This window comes from Oculina patagonica, chromosome 14 (genome assembly GCF_052425735.1).
Source record: "Oculina patagonica isolate OP01 chromosome 14, crgOcupat, whole genome shotgun sequence".
In the NCBI taxonomy this organism is placed as follows: Eukaryota; Metazoa; Cnidaria; class Anthozoa; order Scleractinia; family Oculinidae; genus Oculina; species Oculina patagonica.
In genome coordinates this window covers 6,533,618-6,558,198 of record NC_135771.1, presented here as the reverse complement: position 1 = coordinate 6,558,198, position 24,581 = coordinate 6,533,618, and the positions used below count along the sequence as shown (strand labels likewise).

Sequence of the window (24,581 nt, the reverse complement as noted above, 5' to 3'; positions counted from 1 at the left end):
CAAGTATGGCTATGAATATTACCGTTCTTTATAGAATCATGTTTCACACCGTTCGACAATCTGTATTTTATAACGAGGCTATAAAAAATATACAAAATGTTATAACGCTCAATTTTAATGTTTAATTCTACTTCGAAGAGGCTCTGTTGGAGCCAAATTGTTTAAACTATTGACGGCTAATAGCATTACTTGGCCGATAAGTAACATACACAGTTCATCATGTTTTTGGGACGATTTTAGTTAATTGTTGATTGGTTGATTGGTTGACAGATAGCTATCAACTTGTTAAATGACTCTATGAAGACTTAAGATCGTCATTTGTTTGTGTGTGTGTCATTTTACTTTAATGCGTTCCTGTCCTGCAAACTAAGTCACCTTCAACTCCACCAAGAAACAAATTACCTCTGCATTGAATACACTAAACCTTCTGGTGGTGACGCTGTTTGAAACTTCTTCCGATTGATTCTGTAAAGTGATGTCACCATACTTGACCTGAGAGCCTTCTGCAGGCCAGTATTGTGGGTATTTCTACATAAAAACAAGACAGAAGGCAACAAGTGAGCAACAAGAAAGTGACATAAAACATAATCTATCCTCAAGATTGGAGTTTGCCATGGTTTCTGCTTATTCAAATTCAGCTCCGATACGACAGCTCTTAAAGTAAATACCTTTATTTCATGCAAGTTTTTGAATTATTAAAGGAGCTACGTCACAGACAACGCATCTTGTAAAAATTTGATTTTTTTTAAGTTTGTTGTTTGTGACCTGTTTTAACCTTCGTCAGTGAAAACCATCCCTGTTTATTTATTTATTTATTTATTTTTTGGGGGGTTTGGGGTATTTCTCCGTTGGTGTTTTTCTCCGTTAGATAACGGGCTATTATATGAAGAATTCCTGCAATTTGTAACTGATCAGGAAAATGACTTGAAATACAGTGACATTAACATTGGTCGAGTAAAGATATATACTTTAAAAAAAACAAATATTTTAAATATACGATAGAAACCCACACTATACTGTAATATTTGTTAACTAACGTTTTAACTTCAAAAAGCTAGTAGAAATGTTAAAACACTAAACCTTGGTCTCCAATTAAAGTAATTCATTTCCGAAAACTTATATTTTGAGCCGCCATAGTTTAAATTTGTATCGACATCTTGTGCATATTTTGTGACAGTACAAGAGTAAAGTCTACCTCTTTTCCTTCTTTCAAGCTGTTCAACATCACAACTGTACCAATGTCATACTGTGACATCATGCGCCAGAAGTCTCCAATAGTATTATCTAATGGTGCTTGGGTCAGGATATACGCGTTACGTAGTTTATAGTCCTAATGCAGGATGAAAGACAGTAATAGAATAAGGAAAAACTTTGAAAACTGCCGAGAAAAGCGAAATCCATTTATATTTTAACCATTTCGGTATTGCATAGACCTTTTCCACATTCGAAAATTGTCGCAAAATCTTCTATGATAAAAGGGTCAAGTCTGCTAATTGCCGATGTTTTGTTTTTTCTCGTTCACAACTTCAATCAGAAAAAAAAAATAATAGTTCACAAGAAACGTGGAACTGCCTGTTACATATTAATATGTGATTTTGAAAAAGTGATATCTCGGAACATATAATTTTCGCAAATTTGTTTAACGTTTCTTGTAATAAATAAACGAATTTTACTTCCTTGCTTTTCCGTTATCGCAACAACAGCATATTAAATTCATAAATTGTACTTACGTCCACAAAGGAAGCATTGATGTAACCCTTTTCTGGATCAGACGACTTCAAGAACACTCGAGCAATGTCCACTAGCACAAAATAACAGAAATACTTTCAAAGTTACATCGAAAGATCATTGTCTAATGATTTCATTCCTAGAGTCCAGCCAAGCGCAAATTAATATGACCCAACTTTTAGGTCTGGACATGTGGGTAATAATTCAAATGAAAGCCACTGAAAGTATATTTGTACTTCTTACTTACTTTAAAGTCTGTTAAGGAAAACCTAGTGGGTAGCCATTCAAATGAAAGCTTTTGAGCAGTACTTCCATGTAGTATTGTTTATTATACTGAACTGACAAAGTGATTCTAACATGTAAGTCCATGGGTAAAATCCTAGTGTGTGACCATTTAAATAACAGTTCCAAAGAGACACACCTACAATATGAGAATGTGATATATCATTGTGTAAACAATCTGACGTCTGAGAGACTTTAAAAATGGATTTCATGCTTGAGAAGCACGATATAAGTAGACTCGATTGATGTAAACAACAACGATATAAGTAGACTCGATTGATGTAAACAACAAGGAAGCACTTCTTCAAAATGGTACATTAATTAAAAAACAATCTAACACTTACATGGTACAACGTCAGGGAACTTGTTCTTGCTAATGTTTGGAGGTTTAAATGCTTCTGTTGCTTCCTCTGCTGATGCCTTAAGATCAGTCACAAGTTCCAGACGCTAAAACGAAGGTTTAAGTCATCAATAACCCATTATCCAGTTTTATTATATGATATTATTTTTTGAGAGTATCGTTAAATTACAGTTAATTAATTTTTCATCATCATCTCCCTACATTTTGGATAATGTTATTTTGTTATGTTACTGCTTTGACAAATTATGTCAAAAGAAAACTAGTGTCATGGGTTAATCCTGAAGCAAACTATTTTACCCGAGGCTTGAGTGTCAGTTACAAGTTCCAGACACTACAATCATTAGCAACTAACACAAGGTAATCTTGCATTTACGCCTAGTCGCCCATCAGGCCAGAGCTTATCCCGGTTCAAGCCGGTAGCATGAAACGACTGGGACTACCCCCCCCCCCTCCCCCCCCCCCCCCCCCCCCCCCCCCCCCCCCCCCCCCCCCCCCCCCCCCTGGATAGGATGCTAGTCCATCGCTGGGTTTCCCCCAGCAGTAAATTCTCTGTTTCCCATTTGAACAACTTGATGGAGAGAGAGGCACTGTGAGAATTAAGAGTCCTGCCCAAGAACACAACCATGGATGGAACTCAAACTGCTCCATCTGGAGTCCAGCACACTAACCATTTAGCCAACGTGCCTCCCTCAAGTGAGTCTGGCTTTGTTTTTTTTTGTATTATTTTTCTACAGTTTTACTTTGCTATTAGAACAAAATGTCAGAAGGAAACTACACAGTATCAAGGGAATTCTTATTGTTAAGCTGGCTATTCCTTTGGAGTGTGACTGTCACTTACAAGCTCCAGTCATTACTCATCATCATTAGCCTTTAGTCTAACTGGCATCAGGAACACTGGGATTGTTTTCAAGACTTTTTTCTACTTGGCTTAATCTGTGAAACACCACAAGGAAAGTAATTCTGTTATGCACACTCATAGTCGCCAGTTACCTTAAATTCTCTTGCAAATCCAGTTTTCTTGGACTGTTTATGAACTCTGGACAGTTTGTTCATTGTAATTCGTAAGTCGTGAGGGGCGATCTCTGTATTTCCACACACCAAGGTTTCCATCACTGCTTGGTGCAAAAATACATACTGGTCCTACACAGAGATAATAAAGTTATGGTTACCACGATATACAATCCCGTTTTAGACTTCACATCTTGTAAACTAAGTAAAGGTAGGTAAAGTCTGTGTCCGAGTCTAGTGGCCCATACAGCAGGAGCTTATTCTGGTTTCTTAAGCATTAAGTAACTTGGAGTATTTCTACTCTCCCCTGGATGGGATGCTAGTCCATCACAGGGTTACCCCCAAGCAGTAAATTCGCCAACCTTTATAGAGTAAAGTGTCTTGCCCAAGAACACAATACATTGCCCCGGCCACGTCCCAAACCCAGACCGTTCGACTCGGAGTAGAGTGAGCTAACCATCAGGCTACCACCGCGCCGTAAACTAAACCTCACCCAAAAAATTGACAATTTTGCTTACCTCTTTCTGTACCATATGAGGGCGGCACCTCCGCATCACTTGCACGTAATTCTGAATAAACACGGTCTTGTTCTGCTTAGCACTTTCCAACATGGCGTCAATGCCAATGAAAGTGCCAGTCCGTCCAACACCAGCACTGGTGATAAAACAAATGATTCTTTAACAGGTGAGGCCAAGAGTTTAAGGGAGGGGAGAATATAAAGGTTTTGTCTCTGCAATTTTGGGAAGGGAAATGAAAAGTGGCACAAGAACAAAATAGGGAACAAGCATGCTTCAAAAGTAAGCAACTTACATTGCAACTTTCGTTACTCTACAGTAAACACGCACATGACATCCTAGCAATTACGAACCCATTAATATAAGACCTGTTACCTAAAATTAAGGACCTTATTTCGTAAATCTTAATTAACACATAAGAATTTTAATTGACGTTTTGTTTTCTCCATGTTATATAGGTAAAAAGAGCAAAACAAGAAGTAAGGTAAACTTTAAAATGTGTTGGTATTTGTTTAAACTGCAGTCATTTAGAAATAATAAAATACGGGCATTTATTATATAGACAATAGACCGCACCAAGATTCTATCAGTAACAAGAACATTTTTCCATGTGAAAAAGAACCTAAATACCCTACTTTCCCAGTGAACACCAATTAAGAAAGAACATTCCTAGGCTAACCTTAAAAAATACAGGTTCTTATATGCGAGCTTTTACCGTATTTAAAGCCTGTGCATGACCGAACGGCTGTTTTGGTAAAAGGTCTTGATAGTATGTTAATCATTTAAGGGCAACTGAATCCTTAAAATAACTGATTTTAACATTAATTACCTGCAATGTACAACAAGTGGTTCGCCTGTGGCCTGGTGTCTTGCATGAATCTTTTCTCTAAATCCCAGTAGAGCTGTAGAATGCTGTGGAACCCCTTTGTCTGGCCAAGTGACGTAATGAAATTGATGAACCTCACGCTTCTCTGAATTCTAGACGGGAAATTCGCATGCATTTTGAAAGCGTTATTTTGTGACGTAAGTTAAACCCTAAGGATACAAGAGATGGGGTGGGGAGGAGGAGACGAGGGGTTTTAACCAATTTTAAAGGGAGTTCAGTTCTAGGATGCAAAAACGTTACGAATATCTGCATTTATATTTCACCTGGGATATTTTGTCTTGTAAAGGTTGCCAAGGTAGTTTTAAAACAACTTTTCACCGAATGGAGTTCGGTAAATATCCACTAGTCACCGACACTGAGGTGATAGTTGTTTTAGTATATACTTAAACAGTAAAAAGTATAATAATAATATAAGAATAATATAAGGATCATTTTTGACTAGCTTTTTCCTGTCAACGATTGCAGTTTTTATCTTATACATTGCTCAGAGGTGAATAGCAAAGGATATCTGGAGTTTGAGTAGCCAATCAGCGAGCACCAAAAAAAACGCTATCCACTGTTTTAGTACATACAGTGTTTATTATCAAAATCTACAAATAACCTACCGGTCTTTTTAATCTACAAGTCACCATAAATGTTATATTTTCACGACTGATCTGGTAAAGAAGCTGATTTCCTTTTTTAATGGACGGACACCAAGCTGTTATTTTTTCTAGTTTTCTTACCTTTACCAAAATCAATGTTCGAATAACATAATCGGCAAAGGTTTCTGTCTTGTGCAAAGTCACTGTAATAGAGCCATATTTGGAAGTACTGTCCGGCCAATACTGGTCACACTTGCCCTACAAAAGCAAGAAAACATAAACCGCGTTTTCATTAATAAATAACGACATTTTAGGTAGAACAATTACATGATGCTCAAGCTAGGTTACTGAATTCCTGGAGGGGCTTAACAGAGATGGAGGAGGGTCTCGATGAGGTACACCACATTGAACATGTTGGTATTTTACTGTTATACATATACCACAATGGTTGGAGGCGAAGTTGCCTAATGGCTAGTGCACTGGGCTCTGGTGGGCGAACTGGGGCCGGGGGATTGTTCAAAGCACGATTGAGCCAATCCACAATAACCGTGACTTTGGATTTCAGATTTTATCATTTCAGTGGGGTTTTCTGTTTATGTTTCATGTCCTACAGTTTTAATGTTGACTATTTTCAAACTTTATAAAACATAAGCAACAAAAACACTTATAGAAAGCGAACCCTTGATAAACATTTAATTCTGGATAAGTGTTGAAAAAAAAAAAAAAAAAAAAAAAAAAAACCTTCTCGGCTTTTCCATGTTCGAACCATGGCTTCTTTTCTCCCACAACGCTTTCCTTTACCAAATGCGTACCTTTCCTTGCTCAACCAGGTTGGTTAGCATGACAATTGTAAGACTTTTCTCCTGCCAGATCATTCTCCAGAAATCGCTGATCGTCGCAGAAGTTGGACCTAAAATGTTTTTTTTTTTTTAACAAAGAATAGGAAAACTGGGTTGAAACATAATTTCATAACGTTTGATCTGCAATTGATTTTGCAAACTGTTAGCCTACCTGAATAAGCAATCTCTTTTCTATTTATTTATCTCAATTACTGCAACAACTTGAGTCATTTAAACATAATATAACCTTAACTGCACGACGGACGACAATTTTAAGAAAAGGCACCTACCTGTATAAGAGTGTTCTAATGCAACCAGTTGAGAAATGATTAGGGGATGCTCCAAAAACTTGTTCTTACCTTATAAAATGTTCCATGTTAAAAAAAAGAAAAAACTTACTGCCATTCTTAACCCCTTCCCTCAGAATTTTGCTAAATGGTGTACTTGTCAACGTCAAAATGACACTCAAATAAAGAGGGGGTGGGAGGGTGGGTAGAAATGCAAGTTATAGTTACTATATAGTCTTCAAAATGTGTCGCATTTTCCTCTAAGTACAGTGCCCCGCCTTATAAATAGCATTTACCTTGAGTTGCAATATAACACATTGATACTTCATCGTATGTCTAAGGAGAGATAGTTAAGTGTTCAGGTCAAAGAAAGAAACAACAACTGCATGGTTACAGCTCTCACATTTTATGCTTACTTTTTGGAATTTTGAACATCATTGTAAAAGTAAGCTAACAAGTCCAATAAGAAACAGACATTAAAAATATATAATATTATGTGCACATGCTGACAGTTATAGTACAGGAAGCACATATTCCATATGTACAAATAACAACAAAAATTTTTATAATGATTGTTTTATCTTGAGATGTTTTTTCATTCAGAATCAACACGATGAAGATCATTATGCATCCAATCTACCATAAAAGTTTAAAATGAATGTCCCTGGCTTACCGGAATGTAACTAGCGTTGATGTAGTCAGACTTTGAGTCACCTTCTATTTTCTCCAACACCACACGGGAATGGTCATCTGTTAAAAACCAATGTTTTACATTACTATTATTTTGGGACAAAGGGAAATCTGATAAAACAACGGTTTGTAACTGACCTTAAAAATATATGTTAAAAACGTATAAATAAAAAAACGTTTAAAAACCTGACTTTTCGGTAGCTCTGCTACCTTCATCGAAGTAAAATCGGTTCAGCTTATGCATAATAAGATTTTTATAAGGGGAATCTGCACTCAAGATAATCTGATCATCACTAATTAAAGTAAGGCTAAGTACATTTTAAAAGCCATAAATTGAAACACTTTCCCTTAACGATTCCCAATACTTCCAATCAGGTTGTGGATGCTTTAGTCACCCATAAGAGGCTTTTCAGGATTACTCACACACGGAAGGTAAGCAATCATAAGCTACTGATACTCCAAGGTTCAAAGCATTAACTATAATAATATTACTAAAAAACTCCAATGAAATGTTCTTACATGAGACGATGTTGCCATAACGGTTCTTTACTCTGTTACTCTTTCCAACTTCCCAGGCAAACTGCAAGCCTCCAGGCAAATTCTGTGAAATTAATATCTTGGTTTACAGAGATGATTCGGTGCACCTTTCATACAAAACCCTCCTACGACTATTTCTAGTGCAGTGTTAACTTCGCATTTCCCAATTGCATTATTTTCTGATTTTGTAATACTTCAAGCCTATTTTTGGCACGTCCTTGACAAAAGGGTAAAAGAAGCCTTGCAGTGGCGGATCAAGTCCTTCAGGTAAGTTGGGGTACCAATAATCCAGACTGGAATAGGAGGAGGGCCCACTCTCAAAAGTTGTAATTCATTTCGGCCCTTTCCATCTATGGCGAGAGTCACAGTTTTAGTGAACCGGGGCCATAATTTTAAGGTTTCTCTTACCACCGAGATGTTTCTAGTTGTTTAAATTACACTACATCCCCGTAATACTTCTCAAAATAACACTGAGTAAATACTAAAAAACAAATCCACGTTACGTTTTATAGTAACTAATAAACTACCTTAAATTCCTCTCGCAGGACAACTGCTCCATTACTTGACTTGTCCTTGAAGTATTTTGCAAACTCAGCAGCAGGAATTGGTTTGGGTCCATCATGATCAACGTTAACGTTGCTGTAGAGAGCTTCTTTCTCTTCAGGGGGAGACGCTCCATCTTTATCATCTATACAAAAAGCATTGCAGGAAAAAGCAGTTCTTGGTTAACGTATTAGATATAATGAACAGTCAGTAATGATATTATAATGACATAACAACAAATAGTTTGTCAGTCATTATGTATTTCATTTTGATTTTCCAAGGGTTCCTTTATGCAAATATTCTTGCTTACAAATATATTCTCTTAAGCGTATTAATGAACTTCAGTTCTTAAACAAGCTACTTAACAAATCAGCCACATTTTTCCATGGTGTACACTCTTAAATTCGATAGAAATGACGTCATAAAATGTTCAAAATTCAAGTGGAACCACGAGACGTTAGTGTAATGGTTTCACTGCAAAGGTTTGAACATTTTATGGAGTCATTTTATGTAATGTTTAATAAATGAGCAGCAGTGTTTTATCAAGTTTAAAACACGAGGCGCAGCCGAGTGTTTCAGACGTGATAAAACACGAACTGCGAATTTATGGAACGGCTTAAAAATCTTCTGATGTAGATCAACTCATTCTTGCACTAATATTTAGATTTGGGGTTATTTTGGCCTAGAAAATTGGACGTAAAGTTTAGCCGTGTCTTTATCAGATATAAAGACACTCATTAAACATTAATTTCTTTTGTATTTTCTTTATGAATCATTAATGAGTTTTTTAAGGTCTAAATTTTACGATGAATGTATGGGATCATCGTTTTCGTCACGAGCAATTTTAAAGTTTTTGAAAGACAATATTCCCTTAAATATAACACACAAACAGTTCGTATATAGCTCGATGCTTACTCTATGCAAAGTAACATACAAATGCGACAACATGTAAACACTTAACTTCCGCAAAGACTCGCCTGTAAATTCCGACCAATAACAAAATTGACAGATTCAGACACAATAAATTTGTTTTGTCTGATACAATGAACGGATATCAAAATGATGCTTTGTCAGTGATATTGCGAACTGTAAAATTCAATCCTCAACCAACAGTTGACGCATTTTGCTTCTGTCAGTCATCTTAGCGGGACATGGGAAACAAAATTCACTCCAATCAGATCAAAAGGTTACGTATGTCAGTTGTGATTGGATGATTCCGATCCATTTTGTTTGTCTCTGTTTGTCATGGTTTATTGGCGGTCACCATAATTATGATTGATGGCAGCGAAAAACGCAATCGTTAGTTGGATTTTGAATTTCAAAGTTTGCATATAACTGAAAAACGCAAAAAACAGATCTATTAAAAAAAATATTTCTTGAATTTATTTGCGGGGGAATTTAGTTACTTACAAGAACTTTACTGACGCTAGTTAGTTAAATTTATGCAGGGCCTCTACTATAGTAGTGGCGTAAGTATCTCAATAGACGACCCTGACTAAATTAAGTTCTCTTTCTCTGTACGCACGACATTTTACCTGTTGCAGATCCATGAAGATCAGCTACATTCTGATAAACCAGATTTGACGTACTTGCACTGAGATCTGGTGATTCATTTTTTAAGTCATCAAGTTCAACAGGAGTCCTGCTGTTGTCGCTTTTCGTTTCTGACTGCATTCTCCTCCTGATTACAAACCCAAATAAATACATTATAAGCTGTTTTAAAGAGACTATGTCACGAATTTTACCAGATTTTTGAACAGCCATAATATAATATATCTAAAAATGATAGTCCATTGGGGGGGTTTCCCCTCCCCCACCTTTCCCCCTTTCCCTTCCCCCATTCCCTTTTCACTGCACCATAAACCCTTTCTACCCTCTATTAACAATTGCTATTTGAAAGCACTAAAACTGTTTAAAAGAGCGTTTGGCTGCAGATGGCTCGGCTGGTGAGTGGTTATGGATTGCAATTTGAAAATGTTAGCCAACGGAAATGTGAATGGGTAGCGATGGAAATAGCGCTTAATAAAATTGTTTTTAAAGTATTTATTATTATTATTATTATTATTATTATTATTATTATTATTATTAATATTGTTTTATATTTAGTAAGTATTAACAGGTGAAGAGCCATGTAGTATGGATATACTGTTAATAAACCATTATTATTATTATTATTATTATTATTATTATTATTATTATTATTATTATTACTTGTTTATACAAGCATACCAGCTGCTTTAATTTTTTTATCGATGTATGTATTTTTTTAATGATTATGTGAAATAAAGTTATTTTCACCATACCCATCACCACCACCACCACCACCACCATCATCATCATCATCATCATCATCATCATCATCATCATTATTATTATATTTTTAACAATGTACTGTGTATGCTAATTATTATTAACGATGCACTGTGTATGCTAAAGTAGTACATGTACTGCATTGAAGTATTAAGATTACTCCGACTTTTGACTTCACAACACTTCACGGTATCAGTTATCCTTTGCTGATCACAAAGCACTCCAGACTAACTATGGAACACTAAACAGATAATGTACACACCTCCTATAGAAAAACACTGCAACAACAACTGCTGGTATAATGAGTAGCAAGAGGACCACAGGCACTGCAATAGCTGCTGCATTACTAGAGCCCCCACCCTTGGATTCTTCCGTGGTTCCAACATCTTCATTTGAAATAAAACACACATTCAATCTTTACTTACAATTTTTTTTATGTCTAACCTTTAAGTGTAATCAACACAATGAGTGTTACCTTATTGTTACTTATTTTCGCGGGACTTAATTTTCGCGATTTTCAAAAAATCGCGAAATTTAAGACCCGCGAAAAATAACGACGCGAAATTTAATACCCTTCTTTAGTATAATTTGCAGAGGTGAATCCAATTCTGATTGGTCGAGAAGCTCGGACTATGTCGCAATATTCACCGCGCTAGGCGGAGAATATTGCATCTGAAGGTTTGGCTACTAAGCCATGCCACGTTTGCCATCCAGGCCAGTGAACATGGCGGCATTTGCTGAATGAAAGTTTCTCTCATTTAAAAGAAATCACTCCAAATCCTGGATATTTGAAACATTGGGAATTTTTCAAAGTAACTACCAAGCCTTTTGGACCGGAAATACTTTCAAGAGATGGTTTTCAAGGCATTAGAATTGATCGTAAACATGATGGTTTTGGAGATCGCACGGCGGCCATGTACTCAGTCAGATCAACTGTCAAAACATTATTTAGTTCTCTTCTCACCGGAGCTAGTAATTCCGAGAGGATTCACACAATTGCTCAGAAGTCACCAACGATTAAACAAAGGTACCAGATATCTATCTTTTTGTAGTGTTCGTTTTGTTCCGTTTTATTGCTAAAACTTTAGTGTAAATAACGGTTTCAATCGATGAATTAAACTTTTTTACACGTATGCAAGCGAGCACTTGTGTTTGTTGTTTTCGTGTTTTCTATTGTTATTTTGCAGTTGTTGATATTCACCTCTGAAAATTATACTAAAACAATTATTCGCCGCAGGGTCAGTGATTATTGTTGAATAATCACTTCGCCTTCGGCGAATAATTGTTAAATATAATTCGTTATGAATATTCAACGTTGCCGTCAGTCTTGGTCAGGCTCCTACCATGGTACAGTCGTCAAACTAGCTCTACTTTGTAGCAAAGGAACATGTCAAACCGTTTTAAAAGTTTTGTTTTGTTATATGGTTTTGTTCAGTGTCGTTGGAAACTGTTGCAGTGGAAAATTAAAATCAGTTGGACCAATTTTGAGACTTACTGTTTGTTAATGTAGACCTGTATTTTGACAATTTTCGCGACATTTAGTTCCTGTAATCGTATTTTTTTGGCCAAATCGCGAAATTTAAGTCCCGCCAAATATGGCCGTTCCATTTTCGCGAAATTAAGTGCCCACGAAAATAAGTAACAATAAGGTAACATATTCTTTAAATAATTTGACGCCCTCTGGTCATTTTGTGTCATATGGCTGCACAGAAGAAACAAAACAACAACAGCAACAGAAAAAAAAAAACAACAACAAAAAACTGATCATTGGAATTCATCCTCAAACAGAATATTTACACAGTTGCAGTTGTATACAGCTACTACATCTTACAATAACCATAATGAGGCGTTCATTACTTTGGCCAGTAGGATAAACACTGTTAGAGGAGTTTTCAAATGACTGATGAAAGTAAAACAAAATTACTTTGGTGTTGCTTAACTATATTACACTGTATCAGTCAAATACAAACCAAAACCAATTGCAGTTTGTCACACATGTTCCCATGTTTAGCACCTGATTTAAATTCACATTGTTTTATTGTTTCACTGCCTTACTTCGGTTTATGACACTCAATAATGAACCACCCTAGAAAATCAGTGTGGTATGTAATCACTCGCGATATTTTATGGTAATAACATGCAGCATGATAAAAACTCGCCTTCTGGAGTGATGGAAAGTTTGGCAACCTTGCTGGAAACTCCTCTCAAAATCTCCTGTGAAAAGATTACGCGAAATGACTAAAAATTGCAGCTTTGGCCTTTAACTTACAGTGTTACAGATGGCGACTACTGAAGGGTGTTTTTATAAATTAAGAGCAATATAAATAGTTTGTTGAGAACCAAAGTTTGGGAACAATGTTATAGAACTGAACTGTAGTTTAAATGCGTCACATCTACTTAAAATACAGTAGAAACATCAATGTTTAGTCTAAAAATACTTGATTTGGAAAATTTTACATATTAATTTCAATTTATGGTGCCATGTGCAATCATGATACTGATAACGCCAAATCTCGACTTATTTATCTTACATAACAGGAATTTGTCATTTTACATAACACGGCTGTTACTCGAATTATAAAAAGTGGTTCAAGACATTGAAGCTGAGTTACTCCACTTACGCCATTGTCACGGGTTACAGCTCTTTGATAGATGATGTACTTTTCTCCTCTCTCAAGTCCTTTATTTGCATAATCTTCATACTTTTTGTCATCACCAACAGTAAATTTCCAGGATTCTTCACGCACTGGATTATTTGCTATCTCAGCAGCAATGTAGAAGTTCAAGTTGTCTCTGTTGGCGCTATTTTTCAGTTTTGAATCAAAGTCATTTGGAAGCTCTTCAGCACCATCAGTTACTCTTAGAACTATGACTTGATAAGCACTGAAATGCAGAAAAAAATTACAGTTTTTATGGAAGACTGTGTTCATGTGCGTAGAAAATTGACATACAATGACAATGCATTTATAAAGCGCATTTTCCATACGTTCAAATGCGCTTTACACGTAATTTACTTTACAGTTGTAAAGGCCAGACCACAACACCGGGAGCTTCGTGCCCTACTCTTTGCAAATAGTGTGTGGGTTCTTTAACGTCCCCTGTTATAAGACTGAAGAAACAGGAGACAGGACCTACGGTTTATCGTCCTTTTCCAAGAAGACTAGAAAGTCTAACCATTTGCAGATGTTATTACAGAGGCAGCACATTCTCCTCAGTTATTTTAAGACCCTGAGTGTTGGTCTGGTCTGGGGTTCGAACCCACGACCTCCCACACAGCAGTCCGGCACTCTACCAAGCAACTAAATGTGTATATGTTCTTATGCACACTTACATAAGGCCACAGTGAGTATAAAAGATGATACCTCTCGCAGGTATGCAAAAGACGAAAACTTCAAATGTGAGTACAAAACATGAGTACGAATGTGAGTACAAAACATGAGTACGAACACTGATGAATGAATGAAAGAATGACGACTTTTAAGTCGAAAACGTTCCGTTATATTTGTACATATAGCCACTTAACCTTTTTTAAACAAAACATCAATTATGATAACCGACTTCTTAATGACATATATTTTGCCAATCTGTAGAACACATTAAACCAATACCTTATTGGACCATTCGTTTGTTCTGCAGGCCACAGAGAAATTTCAGCAGCTGATTTAGAGACGGTCATTTCGGCCACATTGAGTACAGCTGGAGCAATCGGAGCTAACAAAAAAAGGAACAATGTTACATCCTTTGTATACTAAGGATACAAGCTAAATGCTCATTTTACCTGTAATGGACCTCAATTTTAAAGGGCCATGTCGTTTTGTTATTATTCTAAACACTTACACTAAAGAACATTTAAAAATTACAGTTAACAAATAACGATTAGAAAAAGACAAAAATGGGAATAAATCAAAAAGTAAGGAGGATGGTTAATACTGGGGAGGATTGGGATTGATTACAAAAGACGAACTTGAAAATTAAACCCAAAGTTTTTCAGGTGTTCCATCTGTGAAGTAACTTCTTTAACGATAGTGATCTTTCGGGGTAATCCTTTACTCTAGCATTTGCAGAATAACGAAATTAAGAAAAATTAAATAGGGTGAATTGACAAAACAAAAAAGGAACAAAACATAGTCTCTATTTAGAACTCACCCTCCACTTTTGTTTCCGCATTCGCATATATGGAGATACTCTTTCCACAAACAGACTTTCCATATAACTCGAACTTGTATGTAGAGCCTGGCACTAGACCCATCACAGTGTATCTTGTTGACTTCCCTGCTGCTCTGTCGCCTTTATCTTCAAAACTTGTATCGTAAGACTTTGTTCCAGAGAACTCAACCTTAGCAGTTGAACACAGTAGGATAAGTGGTAATACTGATAACAGTCACACTTAACATCCACTGGCACAACAATACATCAAATACAAAAAACCGTCAAATACAAAATAAGTTCTACGGTTAGAGGCGTACAATCGGGAGAAGCTACCTTTTAACAGCTAGATCTAAATATAAGCCCATGTTCGGGGGATTCTTATGGAAATATTTTTCCCGTCTGAGGTGGGGGGTTCAGAGAGAAAAGCTCCAGAAAACTGAGGTTTGAGGAACAGTTATGTTTAAGGAGACATATCCACCCATTATTTTTTTAACCAAAATGGAGAACAGTGTTAAAAGTAACTTTTAAATACTGCGGTTCATCTTAATCTTGGTACAATTTAGTATTTTCCTTTGTTTTGGTGTACGGAAGCATACTATAATAAGAAAAATGCAAAGGAAAATATCACATTGTACCAAGTGTAAAATTAAAGGGGTTCTTATTTCCAAAACTCGGAGCGTGTGTAAAATTGATCCACAACATAAATATCTTACACAATTCACAACTGTTAAAGAGATTTTGCCTAAGCTGTTCAAAATAATATTCAGTTATTTGTTGTAACATTTTATTTGAAAGAAAAATACTTAACCTGCGAATATTATGTTAACCTTAATCTGATATTCTTCATTGTTTAAAATTCCCTGTCATGTAATTATTAAAAGAACGGAGGAAAATACCAAATTGTACCGAGGGAAAAATTGAACTTCATGTACATGCAAATAAATGTACATGCAATAAAGTTGTCATACCAAATAGCTCAGAGCATTTACAGGGGACCCACACATTTATTATCGCACACATATTGATCGTGTAAGAGGCTTAATAAATTTACCTGTATTTCGAGGCGTTTAGAGGCCGTTTCTTTAGGCGGATCTCAAACATGGCATTATTATGCCTAATTTTAATTTCTTTAGGTGTATTACAATACTGTAAATATTAAAATGTACTGGTAATATTGCTTGTCGACTATCCTGATTTATGGATGTGTCATGTGTCGTGATTTGACTAATCTGCTTATAGACTTTTCAAATTTTCCTACTGGAAACACATAATACTCGTATTAAACTTACAGTGTAGTCGAGTCCTCCCTCTGTAGTAAGTTTGGGTTTTTTCCATTCCAGTGTAACTTGAGTTGTTCCAGAGTTTATTGCCTTAAACTCCGAGGGTGCCTTTGGTTCTTTAACAAAATGTCGTATAAAGTAATTCATAGACACGTTTTGGACATAATTAATTTTACGATCTTATATTATCAGATCTTGTTAGTCAAAAACAATGATTTCTTAAAAACACTACGTATTTGTTTAAATTACATAAGTTACAATGTAGAAGTTACAACATGTGACGTTCTAAGTCTAATAAATCCAAATTAACCCTGTTCAGATGGTTTAAATAAACACTGGGAAGTCTGACTTTTAAAGCGTTTTCGATGCAAGACTAAACAAAGCATGATGTAAAATTAATCTTAATCTTATATCTATAATCTTACTTACTGATCTATAATCTTACTTCTGCTGATGTTTCAGTTTTACAAGTGTAACCGAACTTTTTCATTACCATCACATTTTCAATAATTAATTGCCAATGATTTTGTCTAGGATAACAATATTTCATTTCAAGTTAATTTAGAATACTTTGATTGTTCTCACTTGATGTTTCCAATTCCACAGGTTGACTGTAGGGTCCTGGTCCCACTTTAGTGTAAGCTCGAACATACACATTGTATCGGGAACAAAGCGGCAAATCATACAGGACAGCAAATGTTGTTGTTGTATTAAAAGTTTTGCTGCTGGAAGTCGATCTTTTTCGACGTTTTCCTGTTGGGAGCAATTCTTCCTTGACATCATACAAGATAACCTTGCCATAACTCTTTTCTCTCGTTAGAGCTGCCCATGAAATGTTGAAAGTGGTCTCGTTCACCTTTGAGAATGAAACATCAGCAGGGCCAACACTGGGTTCTAATAAAGGAAATATATATAGATATATTACAAAGAAAACGCATGTCATCATCATCATCGTCATCATCATCATCTTGCTTTGAGATGATCAATCAATAAATATTTATGAATCGATCATCCTTGTGCTTCACACAATGATGCCGTTAACAAACCCATGCAAAGCGTCTTGGGAACTTTATGTATACAGTTAAACCTCCACTAATGAAGGAAGACACCTAGTCATGTTTTACATTTCTAACCTCCCATAAACAGTCACCTCTCCAAAGTGCACACTTTTCAGGTCATAAAGGTGTCCACTTACGGGGGATTCCACTGTATTGTTGAGTGCACTCCAAATTTTCACTTCTCATTGAGTCATTTATAAATTTGGAAAATATCGATTTATTTTTGCTTCAAATGGTAGCTGAACTTACTATACTCTGGGATGACTACAGTACGAGAAACATTTGGTCCAGGTTTGATAGTCACAGCTCGGACATGGAACTGATAGGTGACTCCACCCAACACATCAACTGAGTAACTTAATAGATCTTTTCCAACGGATTCTTCCTTTCTATCTTCTTGGTGACTATAAAACACAGTGTAATTCCTGATGATTCCATTTGCCTTTGCAGGTCGACTCCAGGTCAGGTTTAACCTTGGACCATGAGACTTACTTGGTGCTACATCAATATAAGACAAGGTTGAAGGAGCACTGGGTGCTGGCGAAAGAAAAGAAAATTAAAGGATTACAAACAATTTCATTGCAATAAAAATTCCATTATAATAATTGCAATGTTACACCACTGAACACTATGAGGCGAGTCAGGATTGGCTGTAAATAAAATCAAAACGCATTTCTGTAGAAACCAAACTTCACTTTGTTGACCAACCAAGGTACAAAAATGCTCCTCACTGCTTAAGAAATTCGATCTGTTAGGTTACTAAAAAAGTAAATGATTAACTAAACTTCACGGCTTTTATGGTTGAAAAAAAATATATATATATTTCTGAAAATTTCGATTCCAATTAAGTTACAACAGTGAATGACAACGCTTATTACCATCTTGCATTGTCCACTCAAACTTTTCGGTACTCTTTTTTCCGTCACCAGCAGAAGTATAGGCCAACACTTGAAATTCATATTCTGTGTACTTATCGAGATCACCTATAACTTTTTTCAAAGTAGATTGACTGTTTATATGTTCCATGGTCGGTGACCCTGAAGAGCCTTTCGTTCTGTAAAACAGTCTAAATCCTTTGATGATTCCATTCCAGGAGTTTGCAGGTGGCAATTTCCAAGATGCTTCAATACTGGTGGAGGATTTTGGAGTGAGAGAGAAGCTACTTGGAGGTTGTGAAGGAACTGCAATTGAAAAAATCACATTTAATATCACTGTCGAGGAGATTACATTTTCATACAGTGGATTCTTTAAAAGCAAACATCAACAGATGCACTGCATACTTGTATATAAAACACGTACAGTAACAACTGTACACAGAAGTATCTCCTTCTTTCCAGTAAAAAAACTGAATTATAGAGGTACAATACAAATTGCTAAATAATTAACAACTATTCACCGAAGTGGAACGTCAAGGTTGCTCCTAATAATTTTGGTCCTCTGTTCGCACATTTTCTAAACGTACAAGATTAAAATGCAAAGTGACAAATACTGTCCGTTTTATTGGAAATCAATGATAAAAGAGAAATTTTAAAAGGTGTCCTCTTTGCATCTAGGTCTTTGAGATGCCTCATAAACTACAAAAAATAAATCTTTCACATTTATATCAAAAAAAAATCTCAGTATCACATGTCAATGTAAGTTCACTGTCAAAATTTGGACATGCAGTCTTGTCAGGAGTCTTAGGTCGTTAATCAACTGTTGATAATTATTTCATTTTTAAGTTATTTCTTACCATCCTCGTCTGTTCTTTTGACTAAAGAGCTGTTTGGTCCTTCACCAGCAGATGTGAAGGCCAACACTTGAAATTCATATTCTGTGTATTTTTCAAGACCAGTGACATTGTAAGTGCGGGTTGTTCCATCGTCAATACGTAACATCCCGTTTAATGACCCTGCAGGGCTCTTCTTTTTATAGAACAATTTAAATCCTGTAATGATTCCATTTCTCGAGTCTTCTGGTGGTAATTGCCAGGAGACTTTAATACTGGTAGAGGTGCTTGCAGTCACAGTGAAGCTGCTTGGTGGTTTAGATGGAGCTGCAATTGAACAACTTAGTGATTATTATAAAATACATTTTTCAGTAAACTACTTATATTTTTTAATAGTTTTTAAGCCAGACATTAACCACTACAGTTCATTAAAGTATTTGGCGCAATATTTGTTGGTTGTAAATGAAATTGAACGACTTTAAGAGCAATAACATAAACTGATCCAAAACAGCTATACATGTATGTAACACTACTATTCATTTGAAAAAAAGATTCAAACCACAGTGGTGTCATACTCATAAATAGTTAAAAGTTTGCAGCTTTGTAATAAATCCTTACAAATGTGTATCTCAATTCATTATGTTAGTGCCTTCGAAATTGGAACACGTATGGCAAAAATCGGAAGCTCCACTTTATCATTGTTTGCAATTTTTTACCATCTTCCATTGTCCACGCAAACTCTTTGGTACTCTTTATTCCATCACCTACGGAAGTGAAGGCCAACACTTGGAATTCATATTCTGTGTATTTAGAAAGGCTTGTGACAGTTGTAGTTAGAGTTGAATCACTGTTAAAGGTTAACGTTTTTGGTAACCCTCCAGAGTCTTTCTCTTGGTAGAACAGTTTAAATCCTCTGATGATTCCATTCCAGGAGTCTGCTGGTGGTAGCTTCCAAGATGCTGTAATACTGGTGGAGGACTTTGCAGCGACAGAGAAGCTACGAGGAGCTTGTGAAGGAACTGAAGTAAAAAGAAAATAACACAGTTAATACACAAAATTATTACCTTGTAAAACAAGCATGTGAAGATGGAAACAGGGGTCGATTCTAATAGTAAACAAATAGAAAAAAAAAACTATGGCTTATAATTACTTTCTGACTGAGTACACTGTAAATTAGATCTAGTTATTAAGAACAGCAGTCACTATATGCGTTACATGCACAACTAACATAAAAAATTATAGAGATTGAAAAATTGTTGTCTTGCATATTTCCGTGGGCAAGCCCCTAGAGTTCGAATGGGGATGTGCAAACCAAAGTTGAATCCTCAACTCTCATTCCGACCAAAATACAAACAGGAAACATGTTGACAGTGGTTAAATGGTTGTATATAACGGGAGCTGAATTTTCTTTTACTATAGTCGAAGAGTTGAAAATTAGCAAAGAAAATGTATATGATGTACATGATCAAACAATTGTGTGATGATACAATAATGAGTCCTTTCGCAGTAATCAGTTTGGTAGATAGAAATAACCACTAAGCTTGGGAAAACGCATACTAAATTGGGAACTCGGTAGGTAGTCTTTTGACTGTTACCAGCTGGCAGGAAAACTGATTTATGCAAGGTAAGTAGCCATTAATTTTGCTAAACATATAATGAATTTCTTACCATCCTCATTTGTTTTCCCAGATTTTACAGTACTATTCGGTCCATCACCAACAGAAGTAAACGCTAACACTTGAAAAACATATTCTGTGTATTTAGCAAGCCCAGTAACATTTTTAGTGAGAGTTGCTCCATCATTTATACGTAACATCGTGGTCGATGACCCTGCAGAGCTTCCCTTTCTATAGAACAGTTTAAATCCTTTGATTATTCCATGTCTGGAGTTTTCTGGTGGTGACTGCCAGGATACCAAAATACTGGTGGAGGTTTCAACGGTGAGAGAGAGTTTACTTGGAGGCAGTGAAGGAACTGCAATTGAGCAATTAAAGAGTTCAAATAAGTCATTCGGAATTTTCTTGACTTAATAAGTACATACAAAACCAAATGGAAAACGTTCATACTAAAGCATACACTGAAGATATCTCTAGAAAAATTCAACGAAATTGTATAAACTTTTCTCCAAATACATGTAGCTTAACACCATAACAAGGATTTAGCAAAGAGTTAGAGATCGCTAATCAGGCACTTTTTTGTCTTAGATCGCAATAGTGGGTGTTTTTACAACACGAAATTGGTAAAACTGACAGAGCTTTTAAAGAACTACTAACAACAGCATAAGTAAAACATTAATAAGCACAGCCTTGAGATGTATGCTGATTTGTTTATCTACAATCTTGGACAAAACTAGTTGACACATACGCATTTCACGCATTTGTCACAAATGACTCGACTTGCAAGCGGGTTAAAATATCTTATCCCCCCCCCCCCTATTCAATGTTGTTTCTTGAGGTTTGAGGTTCGACAGGCTTTGTTTTAAAAACACTTAAACATTAACAACATTGAAATGGGGGGGGGGGGGGTGTTGCCGGCAAAACTGAACTCCGTTGGCTAAATAAGTGGAAATTTGCTAAGTGTTTCAATAGTTTTGTCCAAGATTGTAGTATTACTATGTCTTTTAAAGCAAAGGCCAGTACAAATACATGTAGCTTAACACCATAAAAAGGGATTTAGCAAAGAGTTAGAGATCGCTTAGCAGGCACTTTTTTTGTCTTAAATCGCGATAGTGGGTGTTTAAAACACAGTGGCAGCTTTCTTTGTCATAAAGCTTCTTTTTTGCCATTTCGAGCACCAAGACTGTTAATATTATGCTCTCATATTTGCTCACTTAAAATAAAGTCTACAGGGTTTCCACTAAACGAGAATAAGCTTTAAAAAATATGTTATTTTACCATCTTCCTTTGTTCTCTCGACTAAAACAGAACTGTTTGGTCCATCGCCAACAGACGTGAATGCCAACACTTGAAAGTCATATAATGTGTACTTTTCAAGCTTAGTGACAACTTTTGTGAGACTTCCTACACCGTTAATAACAAACTTGGTTGGTGTCCCTACAGCGTCTTTCTTTTTATAGAACAGTCTAAATCCTTTGATGATTCCATTTTGGGAGTCTGCTGGAGGTAACTGCCAGGATGCTGTAATACTGGTAGATGAGGTCGCTGTTGCGTTGAAGTTCTGAGGAGCTTTTGATGGAACTGAAAATGTAGTAGAATAATATAAGTACATCAACAATAATAATTATTGTAATGCGCTTTTGAATATTTTTATAGAAAAAGCGCAATATAAGTATTAAATATTATTATTATTATTATTATTATTATTATTATTATTATTATTATTATAACAAATAATTTTTACAGCATAAAATTGGTAAAACTGACAAAGCTTTTAAAAGAACTACTAACAATAACATAAGTAAAAAGTTAATAAGCACAGCCTTGAGATGTATGCTGATTTGTTGATCTAGTATCACTATGTCTTTTAAAGCAAAGGCCAGCCCAAACAGCCATTAAAAATGGGCAATTGAAAATTTTTAAATTGATAATTGCGCAATATAAGTAAATTATTTATTATTATTATTATTATTATTATTATTATTATTATTATTATTATTATTATTATTATTATTATTATTATTATATGTTAGTCTACTAGTTATAAGGAACTAGTACTGTTCAAGTATAGCTCGGACAAACAAAACCGTCGCAGAACTGAAGTTCATCAATGAAATAATATCAATTTCAAAACTTCTGTTGCACTCTATAACAACACAACGACCTTGCTAATGTAATATGTGACTCAATTATCTTAAAAGGAAACATCAAGCAATAAACAATTTAAGCTAAATGTTACATGTACTTACAACATAATCTGAATGTTTTTGTGGTCAATGAACATAACCACGTGTCGAGCTCAATAAACACGTTTCATGTAAAGTCGAGTCGTAACAATCAAAGCTGATTAGTTGTTAGATGCTACAGAATTAATAAAAACATTGATGCAATCAATCAAAGACCATTATAAGCTATCAAGTGTTAGTTTATTATATGCGTTATTACCAAATAAAAATATGTTATTTGATCTAACATTTTTAAAAGCAAGCGTTTGTGTAAGTAAAAGATAAAAGATGTTGAAATGTGGTCAAAGTAGTAACACTAACTAGTACAGTGTAGCAATGTTAATGTCAAACTTTGGCAAACAAGGTTCTTAAATATTGAAAGTGCTTTTGAAGGCACACTCTACAGTGGGGCTGCACGTTTTCAGGCTTTTTTGTCTAGCAATCTTACTCTGGAAGGCCCTCGAAATAGAAATAGTTTTACAAAGCAAGTGGAGTGTGTTATTAAGAGCATTGGTTTTTGACCTTACCATCTTCCTTCGTTCTTTCAACCTTTACAGTACTTTTCCGTCCATCACCATTAGAATTGATGGCCAACACTTGAAATTCATATTGTGTGTACTTATCAAGCCCAATGACAACTTTTGTCCGAATTGATTCGCTGTTAATTGTAAACACGGTTGGTGGTCCTGCAGGTTCTATTCTTTTGTAGGATAATTTAAATCCTGTGATGGTTCCATGTCTGGCATATTCTGGTGGTAACTGCCAGGATGCTGTAATACTGGTAGAATTGCTTGCAGCCAAAGTAAAGCCACTAGGAGCTTGTGAAGGAACTGAAATAAAGCAGTACAATTAGTGTACATAACTAATTAAAATTAACAATGCAATTTCACGTTTATTGCATTGCTCCCAGGTTTGTGTGACCAGTTAAATCTAAATGGGATTCACTTCATAAGTTTTATAAGCAAACAAAATTTGACGTCATGGTTAATAACGGTTACAACTAAATTCTCAATTAACTTTTATTTTAAATTTGGGCGCCATGTTATTTTACAACTTTTAATGAAAGTAAGTTTAAACTTCTTCCACTTTATCTATCCACTTGCACTTTTTTTAACCGTGTCAATTCATTTCTTTGTTGAGAAATATTGACTATCAGTTATTTAAACATTAAACGGAAGTGTACTAAGTCTGAAATCAGTAGACACGTTTACTGTACTTTTATAAAGAACTTAAAGAGCCTGGAAAATACAGTGTGATTTATGTAGCAGTTTTCAATGATTTTGGAACAAAGGTACAATGTACATAATGTAAAATTTGTGGTTGTATGATATTTGCATTTGTCTTAAGTTTACAATTATAACTGGAGGTCAAAATCTATGTATAACTTACTGTACCAAAAGGATTGGAATTAAATGACAAGTAATAAATTGTAATTTCAGTATTTTATGATCTTAAGCGGAACTTGGTCTCGGCTAATTTGTAAGCAAATTATATCACATGCTAAATGTGAGAATTAGGATGTTTAATATGTAATTTATTATTTGTTTATACATTTTTTATTTAATATTTATTCTGACAAAATACAGACTTATTTGTTTCATTAGATGGACAATACAAGATTGAGCTTAAGCATTTAAAAAATTTATCATCATCATCATTTGGTAGCCAGCAGATTTTCTAAGCTGAATCAGAGAACATCTCTTCCGATCCAAACTGCACTCAAAACTAAGTATAAACAGCATGGAGTGCAGTCAAACCCCTATTGAGCAGCCAACCTTTGAGAAATGGCAAGTGGCTGCTTAATAGACGATTGTCATAAACTAGCATAAGGCGTGGTAGAAACGTCTCTTTATTGCCAGGAAATTAAAAGCATGTTACAACGGAATCACATCAAGACAATAATACGCGTTTGAATGTTTTTATCAGTTGTCACTTCAAATTTCGGACTCTTATCTGACAATAGGTTGTTGAGAAC

At 35.5% G+C, this 24,581-nt stretch overlaps 1 protein-coding gene across 1 annotated transcript in view; it reads right to left on the bottom strand.

The window, feature by feature from the left end:
* Positions 1-24,581, bottom strand: part of LOC144638393 (uncharacterized) — a 252,085-nt gene that overhangs the window by 2,865 nt on the left and 224,639 nt on the right. Inside the window, 27 exon segments of the mRNA XM_078497606.1 lie at positions 403-528; positions 1,196-1,330; positions 1,731-1,801; positions 2,355-2,457; positions 3,362-3,511; positions 3,898-4,033; positions 4,724-4,872; positions 5,506-5,622; positions 6,177-6,274; positions 6,787-6,826; positions 7,164-7,240; positions 7,700-7,781; positions 8,245-8,405; positions 9,796-9,941; positions 10,833-10,962; positions 12,730-12,784; positions 13,192-13,453; positions 14,179-14,281; positions 14,717-14,906; positions 16,009-16,115; positions 16,585-16,893; positions 17,307-17,594; positions 17,936-18,238; positions 18,790-19,092; positions 19,482-19,784; positions 20,434-20,739; positions 21,660-21,962. Of these exon segments, the coding sequence (XP_078353732.1) occupies positions 403-528; positions 1,196-1,330; positions 1,731-1,801; positions 2,355-2,457; positions 3,362-3,511; positions 3,898-4,033; positions 4,724-4,872; positions 5,506-5,622; positions 6,177-6,274; positions 6,787-6,826; positions 7,164-7,240; positions 7,700-7,781; positions 8,245-8,405; positions 9,796-9,941; positions 10,833-10,962; positions 12,730-12,784; positions 13,192-13,453; positions 14,179-14,281; positions 14,717-14,906; positions 16,009-16,115; positions 16,585-16,893; positions 17,307-17,594; positions 17,936-18,238; positions 18,790-19,092; positions 19,482-19,784; positions 20,434-20,739; positions 21,660-21,962 (4,553 nt within the window).